Genomic DNA, 27,231 nt, shown 5'->3' on the forward strand with positions numbered 1-27,231 from the left:
CGTCTTACAAGTATTTAGTACCAAGGGATGTCAATATTATCTGGAATGGAATTAGAGTACTTCCATGTATAAAAGTAGGTCAAGTGTGTGTGTTAGTTGCTCAGTCGTGTCTGACTCTTTGCAACTCCATGGACTGTAGCCTGCCAGGCTCCTCTGTCCATGGAATTCTCTAGGCACTAATACTGTAGTAGGTAGCTGTTCCCTTCTCCAGGAGATCTTCCCAACATACGGATCAAACCTGGGTCTCCTGCATTGCAGGCAGATTCTTTACCCTCTGAGCCATCAGGAAAACCCAAAAGCAGGTCAAGAGTGAGTCAACAATTTCAAAGGACCCTCCTCTGGTCTCATGTTAGCCTCACACCATAGGCTAAGGATAACTGCTCTTGAGCCTCTCTGGCAGTCAAGCAAAGCTATGCATGAAAGAAAACAGTTTATACAACAGTTTCATTCTGTCTAATAAAAAAGGGGGCTTTTCATTTTGAAAATGAAAGTGAAATTTCATTTTCACGTAATTAATCGTGAGTAAAAAATTTTTGAAGATTTTTACAAAGCACAACAATGAAATTATGATAACTGAAATATATTACAACTGATTCTTTTGAAACAGGTAAAAGCGTGTGTGTAAAATGTTCTAATTCCTAGAAAGCTTAATTTTATAAGAAGTCACTGCACTTAGCTTTCATTCAATGGGCTTAAATGTAGCACAGACTAGTAGCATTCAGTAAATTAATGGGATCCATGAGGTCAGGGAGGCATTTCACAGGGTGAGTGACACAGGACAATTCAGTATTTAGTGACAAAAAATTAAACTCAAAATTATTCCTTGAACATAAACTGCCTTTAGAACTGAAGCTATTATATATTCCAAGTTATATGTCTATAATTTTGTGTGTCATATGTACAAACTGCCTCAAACTTGTAAATTATCAAGCCAAATTGAAAAAAAGAACCATGAGAAAAGTGTAAAAGGTGAATGACAATGGTTAAGATCCCAAAGTTTTCTATGAAGCATGTAGGTGATCAAAGGACAAAGTTAGTACTCTTAAAAGGCTTTCATGATTTATCTCATACATATATGTAAAGCAGTTGCTAAGAAAGAAAATCTTTATCCTATGTTTAATCAAACCAAACTGAGGAAGCAAACGTTTGAGTATAGATCACAGTATCACCAACAGGGCTGATTGGAACAGTTAATATCAGCAGATTCAATATAACAGAATTTTTTTTTCCTGATAATTCTGACTAGTGAAGTGGATGGTTTACTAAGTCTTTTTATTTCTACTCCTCACTTGAATTTACAAAAGGCTATATATTAATTTTTCCTCGACCAATAATTTTAGTAAATACACTGAGGCATTAAAAACAGTAACACAACAATAAAATGCAGATATTTCAGAAAAAAACATACCTACTAATGTTACAGCAGTATAATTTACAAAGATATTATGTTTTGGAATAAAAAATGACCCTAAAGCATATTTAGTAAAAATTTTTAAACACGTTATTAGAAATATCACACAGAATTAGGAGCGAGTCTAAATCTGTCCCCATCACTATTAGCTCAAACACAGAGCCCTTCTGGTTCTCAGGGATGCCTTTTGTAGCACAGAGATGTTATCTCTAGCATATAGCAACATTTCCAAAATCTGTGATTCCTTGTTGCTTTCACCATTTTTAAAAATCCTTTTGGCAATAAACCAAACAACTGACAAACCCACCCAACTGCTATTTTCTGCCCAGGATTTTTCAGCTTGAGAGCTAGAAAGCAGTGAATTACTAATGCTTATTTGACAGTATGATCTCAGAAATACTTTCGCTTCACGTGAAAGGTTTGCTTGGGTTTTCTCTCCTACCTGAAGGAAGGAGGAAAAGGTCCTGTCCTGAGGATGGTCGGCTGCCAGAGCCAGGAGGTTTCGAATGTTCGATGAGACTGTGCCTTGCGGGAGGTGGGGGAGGTGGGAGGGACGGAGGCAGAGCGTCAAAAGCATCTTCGCCTGCATTTAAAGAAAGGTCAGTATCAGCAGCAGAACTTCAGGCAAAACTAATAATCTTCTCTTACTGCTTATAAAGAACTTCACCCGCGGTGTTTATACAGCAGTTGACCAACTTTGGTAATGGGAGCTGATTATTTTGTGGGGGGTGTCTGGAGAGAAGTACAGACACACAAACACACACATGCAGACTTTTTCTCTCAGGTCTTTCTGTTAAAAAGCTGTGTAACCTTTGTAATATTAAGACATTGGAGGTTTGAACTAAATATTATAAGATCAACATCATCAAAACAGAATTTCTGTGTAACAGTAAGAGTTCACAGTCTAACTGGAAAATCACTACATGCACACAAATTTAATGTCCAATAATTTAAATTATCTTTTAAAGTTTGCTCCACTGGATTTTAATTCATTTAAGCTAATGCTCCCCATATATTTCATTGTCAAAATATACAGAAAATGTACCTGCAGTAGAGGAATATCATCTTTTTCTACTTACCAGATATCTCTAGAGAGACAGTTAAATAGAGAAATAACTCTTGTGGTGGTCCCAAAGCTAGTTACTTATATTTGCATAGTTCCCGCCTTTTCTAACTATAAAATACTGCAGCAGATTTTTATGTCTACTTATGTTTCACTTGCCACATCTTACTATCTCCTATTCATATTTTTCCTCATCTTGATTGTTTAAGAAATAAAATTGCAGTATATGTATTTCTGTAAGCAATCGCAAATACTTGTGAATGAAATGGAGTATAAATACCTACATATTATAGTAATAAATATTCTTCTGGATTTAAATATATTGACTTGAATATAAAGGTATATTTAAATACAAATGGTTTCACCACTCATCCAGCTTGCCTTGGGAAAAATATTCCAAATATCTTCTCTAATGATCATTAGAGAAACTTTTCTAATGTAAAATATATGAAAGTATAGGAGAGAGAGCTTAGTTCTTAGTATCATTTGAACCTTTAGCTATCTCCCACACTATCTTATTTATTCAAATCCTTTATCTGCCCCTACTATTATTTTCCCCACCCTGATATTCCTGTATACCATGCTAGGCACATGGATAATGTGAAGATCAAAATCATAAGGCCTTGACCTGAGGAGCTTAGATTCCATAGAGTTCTAAAAAAAGTTCACAAATGATTCAGAGGTGAAAGTCCCATAGGTCACACAGAGAGAGAAAGAGATGCCTTGTAAGAGGGAAGAGTAAGGTAGCAAGTGGCATTCAGCAAGGTGTTACCAAGAACAGGAAGGTCTGGGATATCAGGTTTCAAAAACATTTGTTCATCAAATACACTCTGGAGAATGGCAATCTACTCCAGTATTTTTGCCTGGAGAATCCCATGGATAGAGGATCCTGGTAGGCTACAATCTGGGGGATCGCAAAGAGTCAGACACAACTGAGCAACCTTACACTACATCAAATACAAGGATGGTATCTTCTAGGTAGAGTGAATAGTATAAATAAAATATGAGATGTACATGAAGAGCCAAAGGACGAGTTATATGTTGCTGAATGGCAGAAACCAACATAACACTGTAAAGCAATTACCTTCCAATTAAAAATAATTTAAAAATGAAGGTTGGAATGTTTCTCTGCATTGTCCGATATGGTAGTAACCATCTACATACAGATATTTAAATAAACTAAAATTCAGTTCTACAGTCATACATAACAGATCTTTCATGTCACCACATAAAGTTCTATAGGACAATGCTGATCTAATCATAAAGACTTGGGTAACAGGTAAAAAACCAGCATAGAGGAAGAAGCAGAGGAAAAGAAAAAGACTAGGTAAAGAAGGCCCTTGTAATCCATGTAGGTGATAGTAAAGCACACAACTGCAGAAAGAATAGGAGCAGGACATTCAACTGTGTAACCAGAAATACCAGGTGATGGTGTCTTTGGGGGGAAAAAAAATGGAAAAGTTCATTTCCAGTAGCCTAATAATTCAAATAAACTCACAAAAGAACCTTCATCATACATTATTTTATGTTATGGTGACACATTATTGTGAAGCTTTAACTTCTAAAAGCTGTCTTCCTCTAAAAATAGGGTGAGAAGCTTCCTACCTAAAATTAATGAAATAGACACCTGCACCAGACAACTTTTATATACATATACACCTGTGGGCACCTTCACACACACATACACACACACATATTAAGTGTACTTCATAGTAAAATTTGAAACAAACTGAGATTATTTCTAGCTGTAATGATTATAAGAGAGAATTTGTTTTTGGCTCTCTGCAATAAAATACATAATTCCCCAGAATGTAATTAGCTAAGTGGAAATGGGTCATTATATACTGAAAGAAAAAGTAAATACACATTCAGTAAGAATTGTACTTCAAGAGAATCTCAGAAGAATACTCCAAATCCATAAGAAGCACAAGCACCTGAAGGAATGAACAGTGCCCTCAGAAGATGTTTTACATGAAGAGACAACTTGATAAAAGCCTGACCGATGCCCGCTACTTACACCACTGTTTCAATCATCTACGTGGAATAATGGTCACAGGAACTCGAGAGCCACCATCACCTGGAGATTCTAATCTGCATTCTAATTCAGACAGTTTCAGAACCCAACAAGTCTGCATTGCATTGAACCCTGAATTCTGATAATTCAGATGTTAATTGAAAGAGATGGCAGAGTGGTTTGTTTGAAATTGTTTTAAAGGTTTCAACCTAATGGAGGGATGAGAAGATCATAATCAGAGGGCGTCCTGTTGAGTGAAGAACCATGCTTTGGATTGTCCCGAGTTGGAAGCCTGGCAGGTGGCAATGGCACTGGATCAGAGGCTGAATCAAAAACATCTCCTAGAGGATAACACAAAATCTTAATGTATCTTCAGTACAACAATGGCATGGAATTTTGCCTTTAAATTCTGACCATTAAGATGTAGAATACAAAGAGAATGTTTTATACATACCCTTTAAATATATGCCTAACTCAGGGATGTTTGATTTCTTCATCTCTGAGGATGTGCCATGTGTTCCATTCAATATACAGTGACCGTTATCACAAGATCTAGAGCGGAAATCAAAGGACAAAAATCATAAGGGTCATTGCTTTCCATTTAAAAGTCATTTGGGGGTGGAGATGATGGGAACCAGCAACCTTGCTCATATGATAAAGTTGGAAAATAAATATAATTAATTGACTTTTCTGGAAAAAGTGCAGGTAATGTTATCTACATACTATTACTCAAATACTTTTACAAAGCAGAAGTAAATATTCCATAGAAGACAATCTTTTTTTAAAAAAAACTGCAACCAATAATTAGAAGGGCCACAAAACTGTTCATACCCTAAACACACTTGTGGAATTAATATATAATTTTGGAAGATTTCCATATTATCAAGTTTTTGAAGAAAAAAAATGTAATATGCAGGCAAAAATATTTAAAAGTCCCAGTGACTTCATTATTGATTAGTGATACTTAACAGTGTATTTATATTTCTGTAATTTAAGCTTTCCTTATAAAAACCGGAAACCTATCAAGAAAGGAAAGAAACTGAAAGTCGTTCAGTTGTGTCCGACTTTTTGTGACCCCATGGACTATACAGTCCATGAAATTCTCCAGGCCAGAATACTGGAGTGGGTAGCCTTTCCCTTCTCCAGGGGATCCTCCCAACCCAGAGATCGAACCAAGGTCTCCCACATTGCAGGCAGATTCTTTACCAGCTGAGCCACCAGGGAAGCTCAAGAATACTGGAGTGGGTAGCCTATCCCTTCTCCAGCGGATCTTCCCGACCCAGGAATCGAACTGGGGTCTCCTGCCTTGAAGGCGGATTCTTTACCAACTGAGCTATCAGGGAATTATCAAGGAAGGAGAATTATTAAATATTCAGCAAGTCCATGAAAATTCAGATAGGCATTTTCAAAGAACTAGAGCCTGGGGCATAATTTCACCATTGCCATGAACAAAACTCTGGTATTTCTGTCAAGTAGAAAAATGACTTTAGCAAAGGCCTTGGGTATACAACAAATATTTTAATCTGGGTGTCTCTAAAAGGACAATACTTACTAAACAGGTATTTTTGTTGTTGGCTTTAATGCTTTGGAATCAAACTGAACACAATGGATAAGTCCAAGGCACAGGAAGAGAAGCACTGGGCTTATTTTGTCTTCAGAATATAACTGTGCAGCAGACTATCTGCTCACAAAGAGCTACAGAAAGCAGAGTTTACATTTTACTTTTCCTCAATTTACTCCGAATTCTTGGGGCAAAGTAAAAGTACATATATAATGGAGGAGATATTGGACATTTGAATAGTTATTGCAAAGTGCTTCATCTGAAATTCACTTCCTTTCTCTCTGGTGGCCACATCTCTTTAAGGGGACAGAGATGGTTCATTTAAAAATAGTTACTATGTATTTTCATAAAATGATGGATTTTTACTGAACCTGAATTATTCATCTACAGTTTAACATTTTCTATATATTGACAATTTACTTCTCCTGATATTCCAAAGAGAGGAAAAATGCAGAAAGAAAGGTGTCTAAGTTTAGAGTGTTTTGTACAGGACCTAAGAAGATACTTCATCCATCAGCTCTCAAGAACAATTAAATAAAAAATTCACTTCAATTAAATTTAGGGATTATCAACATTTATTATTTCTCTATAACTGGAGAAAGATGGTAATGGTAGTCATAAATCAAATTTATTTTCAGGATTTCAGAGGCCTGTCACCAAAAGTCTCATCCAATATGATGTGACAATTAAAATTTAAAGTCTTAAAATTACACCCCTTACTTACCCAGTGATGAAAAAAAGTGAGATCCCAAGGAGACCAAAAACAAAATCTCATCTTATTTCAGTTTTTAAAATTACTACAAATTTTTAAGAGCCAAGGGAACTGAAAATTTTAACAGTAGATATTTGATGTTAAGGAATAACTTTTTTCTCTAATAAGAGCAGTAGACATATGGCTCTTCTAACATAATAAATTCGGAGAAGGCAATGGCACCCACTCCAGTACTCTTGCCTGGAAAATCCCATGAACGGAGGAGCCTGGTGGGCTGCAGTCCATGGGGTCGCTGAGGGTCGGACACGACTGGCAACTTCACTTTGACTTTTCACTTTCATGCATTGGAGAAGGAAATGACAACCCACTCCAGTATTCTTGCCTGGAGAATCCCAGGGATGGGGGAGCCTGGTGGGCTGCCGTCTATGGGGTCGCAGAGTCGGACACAACTGAAGCGACTTAGCAGCAGCAACATAATAAATTATTATCTCTCAGTTATTTCTCTGTCTTCTCAATGATATTGTTTTACCAATAAATGCCCTTAAGGCCAGCAATCTGCAAAAGAACACTTTGGTTTTCAGTGTGAAATGTGAAAGTGAAAGTGTTAGTCGCTCAGTCATGTCCTATTCTTTGTGACCCCATGGACTATTGCCCACCAGGCTCCTCTGTCCATGGGATTCTCCAGGCAAGAATACTAGCATGGGTAGCCATCCCCTTTCTCCAGGGGATCATCCCAACCCAGGTTCTTCTAAGCTCTGATGGTAAAGAATCTGCCTGCAATGTGGGAGACCTGGGTTTGATCCCTGAGTCAGGAATAATCCCTGGAGGACGGAACGACAACCCACTCCAGTATTCTTGCCTAGAGAATCCCATGGACAGAGGAGCCTGGCGGGCAACAGTCCATAGGGTCACAAAATACATGACTGAGCAAATAACACTTTGAAATATGAAGCGCTGGACGGCTAAGTGTTAATAACCCTGGTTAATAATTGTGCAGAGTGCTGAATTGTGAAAATTCTAACCATGTAATTCATTAAGGCAGATCTATGCTTTAAATGGAAATTTGCTTCTCTTTTTCCAAGTATTATAGTACAATACTTGAAGAAAGGCATCAAAACATTTTTTTTAGATATTTCTTCTGGAAAGAAAGGAACACTCCACTCATAAAACACTCTGTTGACTGACTTGACCTCAAAAAGAAATGGCACACAAGTAAAGATGACACAGATGACTGAAGTGTTCAACAGCTCTCCTATTCCTCAGTCAATAAAGAGATACTGCAAGGCAAGAAGGCTGGGATATGAGCAGTAGCTGAGCCCTCTTCTGTATACACCAGGCAGCGCTCCAGGGATGTAATTATACAAAGAAAACTGGAGCTCAGGAAAGAAGTTTGAAACTGAAATTTGACTTCTTGAGTACTAAATATATTTGGAGAAGGAAATGGCTACCCACTCCAGTATTCTTCCCTGGAATATCCCACAGACAGAGGAGCCTGGCAGGCTATAGTCCATGGGGTCACAAATAGTCAGACATGACAGCATTCACTGAATGTTAATACGTCAGATGTAAAAAAAAAAAAAAAAAAAAAAGAGTGAAATATTATTAGATTATGATTTACTAATTCAATTATATAAATGAAGAATCATAAAGACAATCTAATATTTTGATACACACCACCCATTTTTAATAACAAAGACCGAGGCTGTCTCCAAAGGAGGAAGAATAAATAGCTGACAAGAAGAAAAGAAAGCCAAACACTATTCCTCACATGCTTGTTTAATCCAAGGGAAAGTAAAATAGTACCTGATAAAAATAGTTACGTGAAATAATTTGTTTCAATTCTTCGAGCTCTGAAGCAGGTAGCACACCAAGAAGGAAAATAAATATGTTATACTAGTCCTTATATCATAAAGAAAAATTCTAAGAAGGTTGGTATAATAACTTAGTTTCTAAGCAACAGCATTTCTTCATGAGATATGTGCTTAGAAGTGATAAAAAGCACTGAAAATAGCTTACTTTTGAAAATCCATGAAAATCACCACTATATGTAACCTACAGCAAAGTTTTACTAGAGTATAATTTGTTTTTTGTGGAGGTGGGCAACAAATTATTCCCTCAGACTTTTAGTCAACTAATTTAGTCAGAGGGCTTCCTAGTTAATTAGAAATCTGCATCATTTTGTTTTCTCTGAAAGTCATGGAGAAAAACAGTATTATAGGTGGAAGAGGTTTTGAGCAAGAAATAAAAGGTTTTTCAGTAGACAGATGCGATTCAGTTTAAAAACAAATACCATAAATGATAATGCTTATCCAGATGTGAGGTGACAAAAAATGGCCCATAGTCTTACCTAGGAGGAGGTTTTACATTATGGCAATGAGATGGTTGTGAACTCAAGGAAACAGGATGGGATGAAGGAACCTTGTATTCATCGTCATCTTCCTCTACTGGGTCTCTTGTTTTCTCTGAAAGGGAATTTGCTAGTGGACCAGTACACCTACCAGAGTGGAAAAAAAAATCCAGTCTAGTTTTAGCATAATACTTTAGGACAGGCAACTCTGATGTGACCTATTTAAATCAAAGAATCTATGTTGTCACTTGGGTTCATTTTTTAATTACAGGGTAACATCCTAAGGGCTATTCTTATACTAAATACAAATGAAAAGGATTTTTAATCTTTTGTTAAGACCCTATTGGTGAAATAAAAGCATTTTCATACTTATAACTTCAAAATGGCACAATAAGAGAAACCAGTAACCTATCAAATAAAATGAAAAGGTCCTGGAGTTGTAAGTGAAGGCATAAAACTATTTACATCAAAGTTAGTAAAATATTAATTTTGTTTCAACTTAAATTTATAAATTAAGATGATATATATGCATAGATGGTTGTTTTATACATTAAGTATTTATAGGTCAACTTTCAGTCTCCTGTATTACGTACAGTTGAAAAAAAATACAGTTTCACTAATGAAACAGTTCTTTCTCCTGCGAAGTTACAATTCAGATTGTTAATTTTTGCCCCAAAAACAACTAAGATCTAAAAATGACTGGGACAATTAGAAGTAGATAATAAAAGAACTTAAGTCTTTAAGTGGAGTCCATTGTTTTCATGGTGCAAATTTCCTGGCTATATAAAAAAGAATGAAAATATGTAAAACAATTACCTAAAAAGAAATTTTTTCAAGCATTTTACTCATTCATGTGAGTAAATAAACAAAGTCAATTAACAAGCCCAGAAAAAAGTATTTTTTTTTTAACAGTTATTATTAATGGAGTTTACTCTAAACCCTTGCTGACACCAATTAAAAACACCAAAGTAGAAGCACAGAAACCTACTGTGACAAACTTTAGGACACCCAACCAGTTTGCAAGACTGGAGGTACATATGGATCCAAAACATTTTGTGAATCATGAACCTCAAGATAAACCTGTTAATGTCTTTTTTTTTTTAAATCTTTGTGACTGCAATTTTGCAACACCTTCTGTAGAGGGAGCAAGAGGCCTTTGGTATTTGAGCCATTAAAACAAACAATTTTTTCATTTTTATTTCTCCTTACTAGTTTGAATGAAAACAACTTTAAGGCTTTTTCTCCCTGCCCATTAAAAGAAGACATTCTGAAAAACCTAAAGGTTCTCAAATTTCAACCATATATCAGAGTCTCTAGGAAGTTCAGAGATGAATTTTCAAGTCTATTTTTGCCCGTCTTTGAAGACTTTTTCAATACTGATTTTTGAATTCTTGTTTGTTTGAGCGACCTTGGGATTCAAAATGACAGTTCAGGGTGAAATGAAAGCACAGTGATGCAGTGACAGGAGTCCACTGTCACCAGCCAGAGCACAGGCTAATAGCCTAAGGGTTACACCTACCACGGTGTAACCTAGAAAGATGTACATCCCAAATGAAGGCCATTGAGTACACAGACTGCGAAATGGTGATCTGATGGGAATTAGTGCAGGGATTTCAAACATTAACTTTTCACAAATTCTTATAAACATGGATATAAATTTAGCTAACACAACGGCCAGAAAGGGTTCTGTTAGCAAAAGAAATAAAAAAGTCCACATACTTTCTATGTCCTAACATACTTTCATGAACAATGAATTTTTTTTCCCTAGGAAATTGAGGCATATATCATATAAAAGAAAAAGATTTGTTGACCAAATATTCAAAACTCATTAATGTCAGGAATGTTCTGCTTGTTCCAGCTTAATTCTAAAGATTTAAGAGTTTTCAAAGAAGCAGTGTACTATCACATAAGAATGGACAATTTTTGAAATCAAATCTGGATGTTTGATTTTATCTTCAATGATAAAGAATTTAATCAAGGTAGTTCCCCCCCAACCCCGCACTGTTTAGCTGCAAATCAATAGATGGAGTATCCTGAAGAAAATGAAAAGCAAAGGGCATCTAATATTTTACTGCTAAAACCTACTGTGGAGTGAAGTGTTTCAGACACTCAGTTGGGTCTGACTCTTTGTGACCCCATGGACTATATAGTCCATGGAATTCTCTAGGCCAGAATACTGGAGTGGGTAGCCCTTCCCTTCTCCAGGGGATCTTCCCAACCCAGGGATCGAACCCAGGTGTCCCGCATTGCAGGCAGATTCTTTACCAACTGAGCTATCCAACTAGTTGTAGAGAGTTAACTTAAATATATTTTAAGGAAAGTCTTTGAGTGGCATTTGCTTCATATCTAAATCCAAAAAAAGGCCTGGATATCCTGATATCCCACTCATCACCATCTTAATAAAGTTCTAAATAGACTTTATTTCTCTTCTTTATTGTATTTTTAATGCAGACTTTTTATATCAATTTAATATTCTAATTAAAAATAAGCCAATATATAAGAATACTATTCCAGCAGAGACATTACTTTGTCAACAAAGGTCCATCTAGTCAAGGCTATGATTTTTCCAGTGGTCATGTATGGATGTGAGAGTTGGACTGTGAAGAAAGCCGAGCACCGAAGAATTGATGCTTTTGGATTGTGGTGTTGGAGAAGACTCTTGAGAGTCCCTTGGACTGCAAGGAGATCTAACCAGTTCATTCTGAAGGAGATCAGCCCTGGGATGTCTTTGGAAGGAATGATGCTAAAGCTGAAACTCCAGTACTTTGGCTACCTCATACGAAGAGTTGACTCATTGGAAAAGACCCTGATGCTTGGAGGGATTGGGGGCAGGAGGAGAAGGGGACGACAGAGGATGAGATGGCTGGATGCCATCAATGACTTGATGCAGATGAGTTTTGGAGAACTCCAGGAATTGGTGATGGACAGGGAGGCCTGGCGTGCTGCGATTCATGGGGTTGCAAAGAGTCGGACATGACTGAGCGACTGAACTGACTGACCACTATGTTGAAGGTCATTGAAAATGAAGATGGGTAGGCATGTGTAGGGGCTTCCTTGGTGGCTCAGACGGTAAAAGAATCTCACTGCAATGCAGGAGACCCATGTTCTACCCCTGGGTCGGGAAGGTCCCTTGGAGAAGGGAATGGCTACCCACTCCAGTATTCTTGCCTGGAGAATTCCATTGACAGATAAGCCTGGCAGGCTACAGTCCATAGGATTGCAAAGGAGTTGGACACGACCATCTGACTAACACTTTCAGGCACGTGTGGGGGTTATACAGAAAATATCTGTACCTTCTCCTGAATATTGCTGTGAATCAAAATGGCTCTAAAAAATAAAGTGTTAATAAAAGAATCTAAAAAAGAACAGATGTATGTATATATAACTGAATTAGTCTGTTCACCTGAAAATAACACATCACTACAAATCAATTATACTCCAATAAAATTAAAATTAAAATTTCTTTGGAAGGAATGATGCTAAAGCTGAAACTCCAGTACTTTGGCCACCTCATGCGAAGAGTTGACTCACTGGAAAAGACTCTGATGCTGGGAAGGATTGGGGGCAGGAGGAGAAGGGGACAACAGAGGATGAGATAGCTGGATGGCATCACTGACTCAATGGACGTCTGAGTGAACTTCGGGAGTTGGTGATGGATAGGGAGGCCTGGTGTGCTGCGATTCATGGGGTCGCAAAGAGTCGGACACGACTGAGCGACTGAACTGAACTGAACATTAAAATATTAATAAAATGAGAAAGGTACAAATAGATAATTTTCATATAAAATCTGTCTGTAAATTTGTCTATAAAATTTTATTGTATATAAAATACCACAAAAGAAATCTCAATTTATGAAAATTATTACACTATTTGTAATTATTTGGGGAATTTTGTGTTTTTTTGCCTTCAAAAACTCATTTAAAATATAGGTTCAATTTTACTTGCAATCAGGTAACTGGTAAAATTAAGTTTAAGAACTTTTGATAACTATCATGTATGTTTACTTCTGGTAGTAGAGAAAATAATTTATGTGACATGGGGGAGAGTTTACTCATTGATTTAGCTCATGGGAAATTTTTAGGATACCAAAGGAATAAAACAGAGCAATTTTATTTGGCTGGTTCCAAGTTAAAGCTGCCAAGTAAACCATCCTTCCATTTACAGCCAGTACTTCATTCCCTTTATATGATCATCATACATTCACAGAGTGTTTTGCACTGTGGCTGTCATTTCTGAGTTAATACACTGGTAATGCACAAAGACACACAGTATTGAAGATACATAACCATCCTTCCCACAGCCTGCACCTCTTGTTAAATTCAGCATGTGCTATTTAAACCTTTAGTGAGAAATACATCCACTTTCTGCATGTGCACACCTGAAACAGAACAACAATATATTTTCTAATGCTTTTCTTAGTGATTTTTACATTCTGAACTGAAGGCTCACAGATACACTCCTCTACAGCCTTCGACATTCCTGATTTCAGAGGTATATAATCAGAGGGGTGACCGTCTGCATAGCCCTTTGGCTTTACCTATATAACTTATACCTCAAACATCACCCTTACCAAGTACTTTTTTCCCTTCATTTGAGCAGTTCCTGATACCTTGATTAGTTCATTAGCTTTTCCAGAACCAAAGCAAAGTAGGAACATCCATCTTTACTGTTTATAGATGAACCTCCTGTGACATTGCCCCACAAAACAGTAACTTTCTTTGAACTTTAATCTTTTCTATTATATGTATTTAGTAAATGTTCATTCACTGACACTGTGTTTTCCATATAGTCATCTATGTCTTCCTTCTTTTTCTGTCTTAACTGCAAAATGCTTAAGGGTAGACCCTGAGTCAACCAAGATCTGGCGTGGTGTGTCCCAGAGCACTCACGGCTTTCAGACAAAAAGAATGAGAGGCTAGTAGAGAGATACATGACCAAACTGTTATGGGAAAGAAAGCTATTTTTAGCATCCCTTTATAATGTAGAAAATGTTTGAAATATATTATTTTGCTTATTTTCCACATGTAACAAGCTTTAATAATCTCTTAAGGCAAGGTTTTAAAAAATATATTTTATTAAAGTTCAATATTCAGAGCCTGGGATATACCTTAGTCCATAGGTCTTATACTAATTATCCTGGTCCTGAGAGAGAAAACACCCAACTCAAAGAAATCACAGCCCAGCAAAGTGGTGACACATAATCCAGCTGTATTTGAAATGAGGATTACATATGTGCCACCTGTAAGCCATTTCCCCAGCATCTCAGAGTGTGCTCTATAAACATACATACTAATTTTGAAGATTCTTTTTATGACATCAAGAAGAATCAGGGCGGTATATTATTAGGCCAAATGTAAGCCTTAAGTATAAACACTTTAACTAACTTGCTTTTAAGTTGGAGAAACAAATCTTAAATTAATTTTTAAGTTAATTTATCCAGGCTCAATATTCATTCCTAACACTTCAAAAGGACTGTTTTAGAAATCAAGAAGATAAATATTTGGAAAACTTTTTTTTTTTGAGAATCTAGTCTTCTAATAACAATGTTGAACATTAAAAACTTCACAATGATATTAAAAGTGTCACTACTTATAATTGCCAATAACTAGAAATGGCTGGATGGCATCACTGACTCGATGCACATGAGTTTGGGTGAACTCCAGGAGTTGGTGATGGACAGGGAGGCCTGGCGTGCTGCGATTTACGGGGTGGCAAAGAGTCGGACACGACTGAGCAACTGAACTGAACTGAGACAACTCGAATGTCCCTCAGTAGAGGGATGGATAAACCACAGTGTGTTTTACAATGGAATACCTACTCTGGACAATAAAAAAGAAACAAGCTATTGATACGCTTGACAGCTTGGATGAATGTCAAATTCCCTGTGCTAAGTAGAAAGAAGCCAAACTCAAAAGAGACTATAACTGTATGATTCTATTTATATGACCTTCTGGAAAAAGCAAACTATATGGACACAAATCAGATTGATAATTTCCATGGGTTTGGGTAATCGAAGAAATTGACACAGGGCCTGGGGGATTTTTTTGGAGTGAGGAACTGTTCTGAACTGTGGTGGTGAATACATGACTCAGAATTTGCCAAAACTCACAAAACTGTACACTAATAAAGCAGGGCGAATTTTACTGTATGAAAATTATGCTTTAACAACTGGAAAATTTTCATTTGAAGTTTGTAAATTCACTTTAACTCATTTAAAATATTGCAGATAGGCATCTTTCACAAATATGCTTAATATCCCTACTGGCTTTCAAATTACTTATCTAATTGTATTTAAGCCTACAGAGAAATGTTGACAGAAACAAGAAATGTTTGAATGTGGTGGAATACGTCAAGATGCCTGTGCTTAATGTGAAAACAAAAATCTCATTCTTTTTTTTTTTTTTTTATTTTTTTTTTTTTAATTTTATTTTATTTTTAAACTTCACATAACTGTATTAGCCTTCTCTATGAACGGATCAATATATTCATGGGGAAATGGAGAATATATGATAAACTATGCCGCTGTGGGGCAAAAAAAGACAGTATGAGGAATATAGTTTAGATTGTATATTTAAATAGAATGTAGTGGCTCACATTTCTGTCTAAGGCTTCTAATTATTTGTGAGCATAAATCAGTTGTATAGTAAATTATAAGTAAATTTGTCAGACTACTGGGATTAATGTTAATACCAGTTTTCATCTTAGCTTTCACTCAGAGAAAATGAAAAATTAGTGAAATTAGTGGCATTCCCACACCCAGATTATAGCCATCCTCCAAATGTCATTTTAACCTCAAAGGATGAGAGAGATAACAATACTGTATGAATTTAGATATTATAAAACTAAAATAAAAAGGAGAAAGATAATATCCATAGTGTTTTTTACCTTTTCCACATATTCTCTTTCTGTTGAGATTAGTTTAAAATGATATACTTGCAGCCCTCAATTCTTTTCATCACTGTCCCAACAAGTAGGTTTTAGGGATCCACCACAAAACATTAAAAAACATATGTTAGGATGGTCAAGCTGCTTTGCAGGAGATGTGAACAAAATTTATAAATCAATAGGAATATGCAGAAAAAATAAAGTCTGAGTTTCAAATACTGAGTTGTATCAGTAGGTTAAAACCAAATGAACACGCATTTCTATGTAATACATCAATGAGAGAATGCCACAGCATTCATTGTGAACAAACTGAAGAGAAGGACCCAGTGATACCATTCCTTACACATTAGGTCGATTGTAACTTACAAAGAACTGCCATCTTCAATAACAGTGCACCTTTCCATCTACCCAAGACAAAGCAAACAAAAATGAAACAATACTAATGTATCATCTTGACAAATATTGAAAATATTTTTACTTGAATAAAAGCAGGTTCAAAAATTAACAAGAGAGCATCACTGTTCATTCACTAGGGTTAAGAAAAGAGTAGCTGCTAATTACATCTTGATCTTCCATCTAAAGTTTTCTACCGTCTTTTCTTATCTGTAAATCAATGAAATTAATTTCTTATCGTTAAATATAAACAGGATTAAGGTAAAAGTGACATGCATACTGTCTACACAGATCCTCAAGTGAACAATAACAGAACATGTTTTCCTGTTCTTTTGCCGTTAACTATAAACAATGAAGCCTGCTACGCACCATATATAAGATGAAAAATTTCCATCAAGCTTCTTTCCCTTAAGCTTTTAAAAATTACAATGTGATGTTTGCTTTAATAGCTCCTGTGGCTTATTAATTTCTTCTCTGTTTTTAACTCCCCAGTCAAAACCAAGCAAAACAAAACAAAAATATCCCTTCTCCCATGAATTTGCTTATATATAATATAAAGTTTAAAGCCTCAATAGTATGTCCAACTGTCCCCTCAGCATCACTGTTTGGACATGTGTGTGTAATCGGCACCTGAAACTCAACAAATCCTTAAGTCTTAAATTTACGACCTTTGCCCCCTACCCACACCTGCTCCTTCTCCAGTCTCCCTCCATCTGATAAATGGCACCAACCCATTCACTCAGTTTCTTTAATGAAAAAACCTATATAAGAATCATCCCTGATTTATCATACCTCACAGACATCCAATTTATTAACAGGTACTCTTGGATGGTGGGCCATGTAACTCCATCACCATCATTCTAGTCAAAGCCCTGGCCATCTCTTACTGGTTCACCGCATCAGATGACTTCCGACTGACTACACTCTCACTGGTCTCTCTGCTCCCATTTCTGCTGTCCTAAAGACGGTTCACATAGCACCGAGTGAAACTCTTTAAACACACAAACCAGCATCAAGTCACAACACTGATCAAAACCCTTAATGGCTCCTAAAACTTATCAAACCAGAGTTCTCTCATGACCTTAAAGGCAATATATGATTTAGCTCCTGTCTACTGTACTCAACTTCAGCCCTCCTGTCCCTCTTGCTCTTCTCCAGATATGCCAAAGGGATTCACCTGCTTCACTGTTTTGTACTTGAGTTCTACCCCTTTATGCTCTTCACCCTGACAGCCTCAATGCTTGCTGCCTTCTTTCAGGTTTCTGTTCAGTATTACCTTTCCCGATGACCTCAACCAAAATATAAACCTTCCTTATCACTATTTATCTCTTTCCCTGGTTTATTTTTCCTTCCAGCACTTACCACAGCCTGACAATATACTATGGTTATTTGTTTACTTGCTGTTCTCCCTAACTAGACCACAAATTCCAATGAGGGTGCGACTTTACCTAATTGACTCTGAATCTCCAGTCAGTACATGCAACTGAATGAAACAGAATAGTAAGGCAAAACTATTCACTGAGCTTTTTGAATTGTGGTGTTGGAGAAGATTCTTGAGGGTCCCTTGGACTGCAAGGAGATCCAACCAGTCCATCCTAAAGGAGATCAGTCCTGGGTGTTCATTGGAAGGATGGATGTTTGAGCTGAAACTCCAATACTTTTGGCCACTTGGTGCGGACAGCTGACTCATTTGAAAAGACCCTGATGCTGGGAAAGATTGAGGGCGGGAGGAGAAGGGGACGACAGAGGATGAGATGGTTGGATGGCATCACCGACTCAACGGACATGGGTTTGGGTGGACTCTGGGAGTTGGTGATGGACAGGGAAGGCCTGGTGTGCTGCGGTTCATGGGATCGCAAAGAGTCGGACACGACTGAGCGACTGAACTGAACTGAAAACATTAGCACCTTATCTGTTTAGAAAAAAATCTATAACAATGATCAACACCGCCACCTCCCACAACAAAAAACCTTTCTTACAAAACTATGAAGTAATATTGATTCAATTTAATATTGTGTATTTAAAAGCTTAGTAAGTCAAAAGTACAAAAGGTCTATTTATAAAGGACAAGAAACAAAAGAATATTCTTCTAAAAAATGATATTCCTCAGCATTTCAGAACATTATCTTACCTGAAGTAATTATTCCATTAATACCCATAATAATAGCTTTGCTTATTGGCCAACATCTTGTGTAAAGTAAAATAAATATTTTTAATTGTTTCAGGTTTCATTTAATTTTGAAAAATCAAATTATCTTAAGATAAAACCTGACACTACAATGAAAAGAATCTACATAAATTTTTCCTTCTTCCCCTAAATTACAATTACCCACATTCAGTTCAGTTCAATTCAGTCGCTCGTCGTGTCCGACTCTTTGCGACTCCATGAATCGCAGCACGCCAGGCCTCCCTGTCCATCACCAACTCCCAGAGTTCACCCAAACTCATGTGCATCAAGTCAGTGAAGTCATTCAGCCATCTCATCCTCTGTCATCCCCTTCTCCTCCTGCCCCCAATCCCTCCCAGCATCATGGTCTTTCCCAATGAGTCAACTCTTCAAATGAGGTGGCCAAAGTATTGGAGTTTCGGCCTCAGCATCAGTCCTTCCGATGAACACCCAGGACTGATCTCCTTTAGAATGGACTGGTTAGATCTCCTCGGGACTCACAAGAGTCTTCTCCAGCACCACAGTTCAAAAGCATCAATTCTTCGGCGCTCAGCTTTCTTCACAGTCCAACTCTCACATCCATACATGACTACTGGAAAAACCATAGCCTTGACTAGACAGACCTTTGTTGGCAAAGTAATGTCTCTGCTTTTGAATATGCTATCTAGGTTGGTCATAACTTTCCTTCCACATTACAAGCATTTATTTAAGAATTTATAGCTAAGTGTCAATCATCTTAAATAGAAACATTTAAGGAAAAAAAAAATAAATCTATACACACTAGTTGGGGTTCCCTTGTAGCTCAGCTGCTGTAGAATCTGCCTGCAATGCAGGAGACCCTGGTTCAATTCCTGGGTTGGGAAGATTCCCTGGAAAGGGATAGGCTACTCACTCCACTACTCTTGGGCTTCCCTGGTGGCTCAGACAGTAAAGAATCCACCTTCAAGGAAGAAGACCTGGGTTCGACCCCTGGGTTGGGAAGATCCCCTGGAGGAGGACATGGCACTCCAGTATTCTTGCCTGGGACAGAGGAACCTGGTGGGCCACAGTCCATGGAGTTGTGAAGAGCTGGGCACAACTGAGTGACTAAGCACACCACACACTAGTAGTTTCAGCTTGCTTTCATGAGAATATATTTTAAAATTAATTATATATTCTTCTAGGTCACCAGATAAATTACACCATAAAAGTCACAGAATCATACTGTTTTACAAGAAAGTAAACACTATCACAGAGTAACCTCTTCTATCAATATCATGGGAATTAGAGTAACATCAAATGATTTGACAATTACACTTCAGTAAATATTAATAACACAGTATAGATTTAAAAGTAGATATTAGGTGTGACATTACTGAATTCACCATTGGGGCTTCCAACATGTGGGAGGCCCGGCAAAAGTCTGTGTTGGGTAGGTTCTTTACCATCTGAGTCACCAGGGAAGCCCCTATGTTGGGTAGCAGTCTGTTATTTTGCTATGGCATAATTCTGAGCCATGCACTAAGACACTAACTTGGAAACAGGGACTTGAATATCCAACATCCCTATATCACTGAGTGACATTTTGCTAAGACCTCTATTCTACAACCCTCCAGAGCTGAGAATCTATACTCATTGTACTCTGGTTACACACTCTAATGAAGCTGAAATAACCCAAAACAAAGCAAGCAAATAAAAAAACCCAGAGTAGTAATCCAATTTACACTGGCTTCAAAAATGGGATACAACCAACTAACTATAAATGGACATTCAAGTTGCCAAGTACGCATTTGTAATTAATACTTTAGATAACTTTCTCTTAGAAAACCACTGCATGAAACCTAAAAAGTTGAAGTTCTAAAGGATTTAATTTTGTTTGGTTGCTAAATTGTATCTGACTCTTTTGTAACCCCATGGACTGTGTAGCCTGCCAGGCTTCTCTGTCCATGGGATTATCCAAGCAAGGATACTGAGTGGGTTGCCATTTCCTCCTCCAAGGGATCTTCCTGACCCAGGGATTGAATCTGTGCCTCCTGGACTGCAGGCAGGTTTTTTACCAAGCCACCAGGGAAGCCCAAAGGATTTGAGAGATCATTTAAGATAAACAGATCCCTTCATTTATCAGATGGAGAAAGTGAGGCTCAGAGAAGTTACCTGGTTGAAAGATAGACAAATACTTGATACTGGAGTCACCTCTGGGACTAAGTCTGATATTATTAATATTTTAATATTCACCTCAGAATTCCATCCCGGTTTCATAATAAATACAGTGTAGCATAAATAATTAAGAAAAATGCTTATTAAAATATTGACAAAGGACAGCATGAAAGTATCTCTACAATATAATCTAAATCATGTAAAAAAGTAAAAAAAAAAAAAAAAAGTAAAATGTTAAGACGCTGGCCATTGATTGATATTTGGGGTATGTATATGCTTGTATTTATGTATCTGTTTTTTTCTTTCTTTATATATTTTCTGTATTTTCTACAATGAATAACTGCTACCCATATGTCAGAGTAAATAATAAAATGGAGAGATAAACATGCTATTAAAAGCCAACACTTGTAATTTTAACTATGGTTAATTTGCAGCATGCAAAATAGGAAATTAATTTGCTATTAAGGATGCACTGTTAAAGTATTTTTCTGTTAAGTAAAGCAGCTACATTGTTTCTGAGGGAAAAAAAATCAAGAGTAAATGGGACAAAAATATATCCACCTACATATACAAAATGAAATGTTAGAAAAATATCAATTAAATGCAGTTTACTATGAATTTGTTGTTCTTTATTTATAGGAAAAACAAGCACTTCATATTAAATATAAATGACGCAAAGTGTAACCTCTGCCTTTTATCCCATTTGCCAATATGAATTTAATAAACAGAATGCAAAATTTTAACCTCTAATTGTAGCCAGATTTCATGTAATTCATTTTCTGATGTTCTCTGAATTAGAGGTAATTGAGCTTAGATGTTTTAATTATGTATACATATATCCAGAGTTCATTTGGGGCTATAATATCATACGTTATTACTGATGTAGTGCCTACTACACAGAATATGTATATTTGCTTCTAACTTCCATGTCTTCTACATATCTGGCAGCTCCAGGAAAACTGGCCACTGGAGGATGGTCCAATTAGCTTAGTTCCCCACTGTCTCCTAAATGATGTCAATTTCACACTCTTTGCTTTTCCTCATGGACACTCCTTCCCAATTGTGCCCATCCTCTATGACTCAGTAAATTTCCAACTTCTCTAAAAACATCCTTGACTTACAAAGTCTATACTGGACTCTTCTCCAAGCATGTACAAAAACTAACAAGTTAGATTCGTTCAATTTACTGCATGATGTTCTCTTGTGATTTTATGTATATTAACTTTATTTTAAAGCAGATTGTAAATTTCTTGGGAGCTGGTATGGACTTTCCAGTTGGTGCTAGTGGTAAAGAACCCGCCTGCCAATACAGGAGATGAAGGTTCGATCCCAGGTTCAGAAAGATCCCCTGAAGGAGCAAATGGCAACTCACTCTAGTATTCTTGATTAGAGAATCCCATGGACAGTCCATGGAGTTGCAAAGAGTCAGACACAACTAAAATGACTTAACATGCAGGCATGGTATCTAGCTAGCTTATTGTTCTTTTGCATTCAGTGACCAGCAGAAGAAGGACTGAAGGTGCTCTAAGATGTTCAATTAGAAATGAGGGACTTGGCAGATGATAGAGTTAAGCAACAAAGCATTCTTAGTATACTCACTAAATAACAATTGTTGTAAGGTATTAAGGGAAAAGCAGAGATTATAAGAAAAAGTTTTTGCCCTTAAAACCTTATAATCTTTTAAATGTGGAGAGGCACTTTAATATCAGAAAACAGTAAAGTTCGTAATTCAATGTGTAGAAAATAAACTTGAGGAAGAAGAGGAATGAGATTCAGTCTTTTTATCATCACTATAACAGAAGTCTCAGTTTTCATAAAGATGTGGAGCCTGAGACATGGATCTTGAGAATAAAGATTCTGAAAATCTGGTGCATAGGAGGGTACTGTATGGATGCACAAAACCAGAAAAAAAATCAAGACAAGATTAGAGGGCAAGCATTAGGAATTCCTGAACAATATTTTAGTTGAATAGAATTCTGTGGATATTACTGATAGCAGGAGAGCACAGAATTAATGTAAAAGGAAAGAAAGAACAATGTTGGGTTTTGAGTAGGAAAGTGATTTGTGGAAAGCAGAATTTAAATTAAATCAGCTATGTGAATAACATATATTGGATGGGAGACAAGCAGCTGGATTTAATATAAGGAGGAGGAGAATGGCAATCAGGAGATTTGGTTTTCTCCAGGTTTTCTTTGGGTAGACACTATCACTTAACTATCTGATCTGCTTCTTGTATCCCTATTTTTCAAATGAGACATTTGGTTAAACTAATTTTTCTAGCTTTAAAATCCATTGATGTTAATTCTGAGATCAGGCAGAAGGCTATTTCTGCTGGCCTGTTATAAGCCAAAACTAGTGCAATGGGGAAGATTAGATGAATATGAAAAACTCAAAAGAACAATCAACAGGAATGGGTGGCTGAATGGATTTGAGAAATGAGAATACTGGAGGAACCAAACATCATTTTACGATGTCAAACTGGGTGTAGCTGGCATAAATGTGACACTTGTGAGGAAGAGGCGGGCTGGTGGGGGGGGGGGGGGGGCACTGTGCTACTGGAGCCTCCACCTGGATGGAGGGAAGACTTAGCTTTTTCTCTGTTGGTTTCTGTGTAATCTCAGAGTGTAGAGAAGTCTCAAAAATGCTGTCGTTATCAGCAAAGAATCAGAAAGGATCTGATTTCTGTTACTTTAAAAATCCAGCTGGTTCATTTTCATCAATGCACTTCTATTCACCCTGTACTTTTCGTACTGAGAACCTGAAAACCACTCTGGACAGCAACTTTGTGCATGGAAAATTGGTCTCCAAATCCAGAAATACTTACTTGATGCTGGGGAGAACGGTGGCAGCTGGAGGGGGAGGAGAAAGCCGGGGAGGAACATCATATTCTTCATTTCCCAGGTGACCGTTGGAAAAGACCTGAAAGGAAATCAAAGGGTTAGCTTAGAATTTTAACTTCTGGAGGACCTTAAAACAATAGCAGCTCTTAGACATTCTGTAATTTTGAAAAGAATTTATCATTTCAGCTTATTCGAACAAGTGAAATATCATATAATTTACTTAGTTAGAAGAACCATAGTGATTATCTGCTGCTACCCAAAATACTACCAAGTTATGTGAAAAAATAAAATACAGCACAATTCTTAAACACACTGAGGGGAGATGCTATAGTTTCTATAAATCAGATACAGATCAACTAGATAAATAAGTAGTAAAAGTTTCCAAACATGATGAGTTTTTGTTGAAAAGTTAGCACTCTCTGTAAGGATTTAATAAGGGGAAAAAGTAGCACTGGGTGCAATTCTTGTTTCAATTCCTCCCAAATAAATTATATCTCTCTGGGGTTAACAGAACATTTCTAAAGTTCTTGACAAAATAACACAGGAGTATAATCAGAAATGCCTTTGTTCTTTCAAGGTCGAAGCTTCAGCACTACTGGCAATTAGAGACCTGGTCTGACTTTCAAAGAGCAAGCAACATAGTTTTCAGTGTGTGAACAACACAAACCAAAACTTATGTTACCTTGCTCATAAGATACAACAACCAGCATTTAATTACTCAGAATTCAGGAATTCTGATTTCCAGTTTGCTCAGTTATATTATGGGAACTGAACAACTGCTCTTCACTAATCCAATAATGTGAAATTAAAGCAATTTAAAAGGAAAAAAAGAATAACCTTGAAGAGACAGATTAAATATATTTTAAGACCTTTAAGTAATGATTAGCTCTCTCCCAAACTATGTATTAGTTCCTATATAAATGGTACAGGCTAATCTGTGGCAAAAAGGATGTGATGTAACTAGTTCTAGGTAACCCAATGAGTAACCTACCAATTTCCTTCCCCCTGCCTCAATGTTCTAGAATGATGCTGAAGCTTTAGAAGTGAAACAGCCACATTCATCCTTGTCAACATAAGAAAAGGAACATGTTTAAAGAATCCATTTGAAATATATCAATGTTTGCAATTCAAAGCTACACAGTATAAATTTTATATCATTCAAGTTATCACTCTAAAAAAAAACACCCTGTGCTAGTTTTTGATTTCTCATTACATTCAATACACTAGAGATGAACTATCATAAAAATATCAATAAATCTTTAATTTTATCATAGGTTATGACTATGGATGAAAGAACAAGGTAGAGTTTTTTAGATTTTGTTACGACAAGAAATTTCTAAGTAGATATTAATTTTTGTACAGATCAGTGAAAAACTTCAAACCTTAAAAACCCCTTTAACCAACAAATACACCAAGGGAACATTTCATGCAAAGACTGGCACAATAAAGGACAGAAACAGTAAGGACCTAACAGAAGCAGAAGATATTAAGATGAGGTGGCAAGAATACACAGAAGAACTAATACAAAAAAGATCTTCACGACCCAGATAACCAAGATGGTGTGGTCACTCACCTAGAGCCAGACATTCTGGAGTGTGAAGTCAAGTGGGCCTTAGAAAGTAACACTACAAACAAAGTAGTGGAGGTGATGGAATTCCAGCTGAGCTATTTCAAATCCTAAAAGATGATGCTGTGAAAGTGTTGCACTCAATATGGCAGCAAATTTGGAAAACGTGGCAGTGGCCTCAGGACTGGAAAAGGTCAGTTTTCATTCCAATCCCAAAGAAAGGCAATGCCAAAGAATGTTCAAACTACCGCAAACTTCCATTCATTTCTCATGTTAGCAAGGTAATGCTCAAAATCTTTTCAAGTTAGGCTTCAACAGTACACGAACTGAGAACTTCTAGACGTACAAGCCAGATTTAGAAAAAGGCAGAGGAACAGATCAAATTGCCAACATCCACTGGACCATGGAAAAGCAAAAGAATTCCAGAAAAACATCTACTTCTGCTTCATTGACTACACTAAAGCCTTTGACTCTGTGGACCATAACAAACTGTGGAAAATTCTTGAAGAGATGGGAATATCAGACCACCTGAGAAATCTGTATGCAGGTCAAGAAGCAACACTTAGAACCAAATATGAACAACACACACTGGTTCGAAATTGGGAAAGGAGGACGTCAAGGCTGTGTATTGTCACCCTGCTTATTTAACTGATATGCAGGGTACATCGTGCAAAATGCTGTGCTGGTTGACTCACAAGCTGGAATCAAGATTGCCGGGAGAAATATCAATAACCTCAGATATGCAGATGACACCACCCTTATGGCAAAAAGCAAAGAGGAACTAAAGAACCTCTTGATGAAAGTGAAAGAGGAAAGTGAAAAAGTTGGCTTAAAACTCAACATTCAAAAAATGAAGATCATGACATATGGTCTCATCACTTCATGGCAAATAGATGGGGAAACAATGCAAACAGTAACCGACTATATTTTCTTGGGCTCCAAAATCACTGCAGATGGTGACTGCAGCCATGAAATTAAGACACTTGCTCCTTGGAAGAAAAGTTATGATCAACCTAGACAGCGTATTAAAAAGCAGAGACATTACTTTGACAACAAAGGTCCATCTAGTCAAAGCCATGGTTTTTCCAGTAGTCATGTACAGATGTGAGAGTTGGAGTATAAAGAAAGCTGAGCACCGAAGAATTGATGCTTTTGGACTCTGGTGTTGGAGAAGACTCTTGAGAGTCCGTTGGACAGCAAGGATATCTAGCCAGTCAATCCTAAAGGAAATCAACCCTGAATATTCCTTGGAAGGACCGATGCTGAAGCTGAAACTCCAATACTTTGGCCACCTGATACAAAGAGCCCACTCACTGGAAAAGACCCTGATGCTAGGAAAGACTGAGGACAGGAGGAGAAGAGGATGACAGGGGATGAGATGGTTAGATAACATCATTGACTCAATGGAAATGAATTTGAACAAACTCTGAGAGATAATGAAGGAGAGGGAAGCCTGGTATATTGCAGTCCATGGAGTCGCAGAGTCAGACACAACTGAGGAACTGAATAACAACAAAAATATTCTGATCCTATCATTCCTGTGCCAAAAAAGCTTTCAAAGCACTGTTTTGTCTACCAAATTAAAAATACCATAGTACAGAATATAAGATACTTCATAATTGCTTTCATTTTTTACTGCCATAGTTTGACCTCCTGTACTCTCTGTGTGCACTACAGTCTGTCCAACATTCACTTCCTGCACTATGCTTACATTCCCACCCACATGCTACTCCTTCCTGTCCTGTCTACACAAACATTACCTGCTGATCTTTAATGCCAGTAACCAGTGACTCTCTTTCATGAAGCTTTCTTTAGTCCTTCTTCTACTCTGCATCTCAATTAGAATGTTTTCCCTCCTTGGAGATCCCACATTGTATTTTCTAGATGCTTCTGCTATGCCTCATCTGTTAAGTAACTGTATATCTGTCTCATCCTCACTAGACTCCGCTTAATTTGTTTTGTATTCTCCTCCGTGTCTTGAATATCCTACTCATTTAACTCAAAAAGGTTGAAGGAATAAGAATACTTATTAAGGGGAATTTATACTTGTGGAAGAAGTATAATCTGAGTTATCACAAAATTTATTATCGGATGTGAAAGTTGGACTGTGAAGAAAGCTGAGCACCGAAGAATTG

General features: G+C 37.0%; 1 protein-coding gene across 15 annotated transcripts in view; it reads right to left on the reverse strand.

Moving 5' to 3' along the window:
* Positions 1-27,231, reverse strand: part of CBLB (Cbl proto-oncogene B) — a 225,981-nt gene that overhangs the window by 21,749 nt on the left and 177,001 nt on the right. For 10 of the 15 annotated variants that reach the window (XM_055568026.1, XM_055568042.1, XM_055568029.1 and 7 more), the window contains 5 exons: positions 23,514-23,608; positions 9,109-9,255; positions 4,943-5,040; positions 4,698-4,829; positions 1,854-1,994 (listed from right to left, as the gene is read on the reverse strand). In XM_055568026.1, coding sequence (XP_055424001.1) covers positions 1,854-1,994; positions 4,698-4,829; positions 4,943-5,040; positions 9,109-9,255; positions 23,514-23,608 — 613 coding nt within the window. The remainder of the gene's footprint in view (positions 1-1,853; positions 1,995-4,697; positions 4,830-4,942; positions 5,041-9,108; positions 9,256-23,513; positions 23,609-27,231) is intronic. The other 5 variants (XM_055568032.1, XM_055568040.1, XM_055568033.1 and 2 more) reach the window with 3 other exon arrangements.

The sequence above is a fragment of the Bubalus kerabau genome, chromosome 2 (genome assembly GCF_029407905.1).
Source record: "Bubalus kerabau isolate K-KA32 ecotype Philippines breed swamp buffalo chromosome 2, PCC_UOA_SB_1v2, whole genome shotgun sequence".
Taxonomy (NCBI): Eukaryota; Metazoa; Chordata; class Mammalia; order Artiodactyla; family Bovidae; genus Bubalus; species Bubalus kerabau.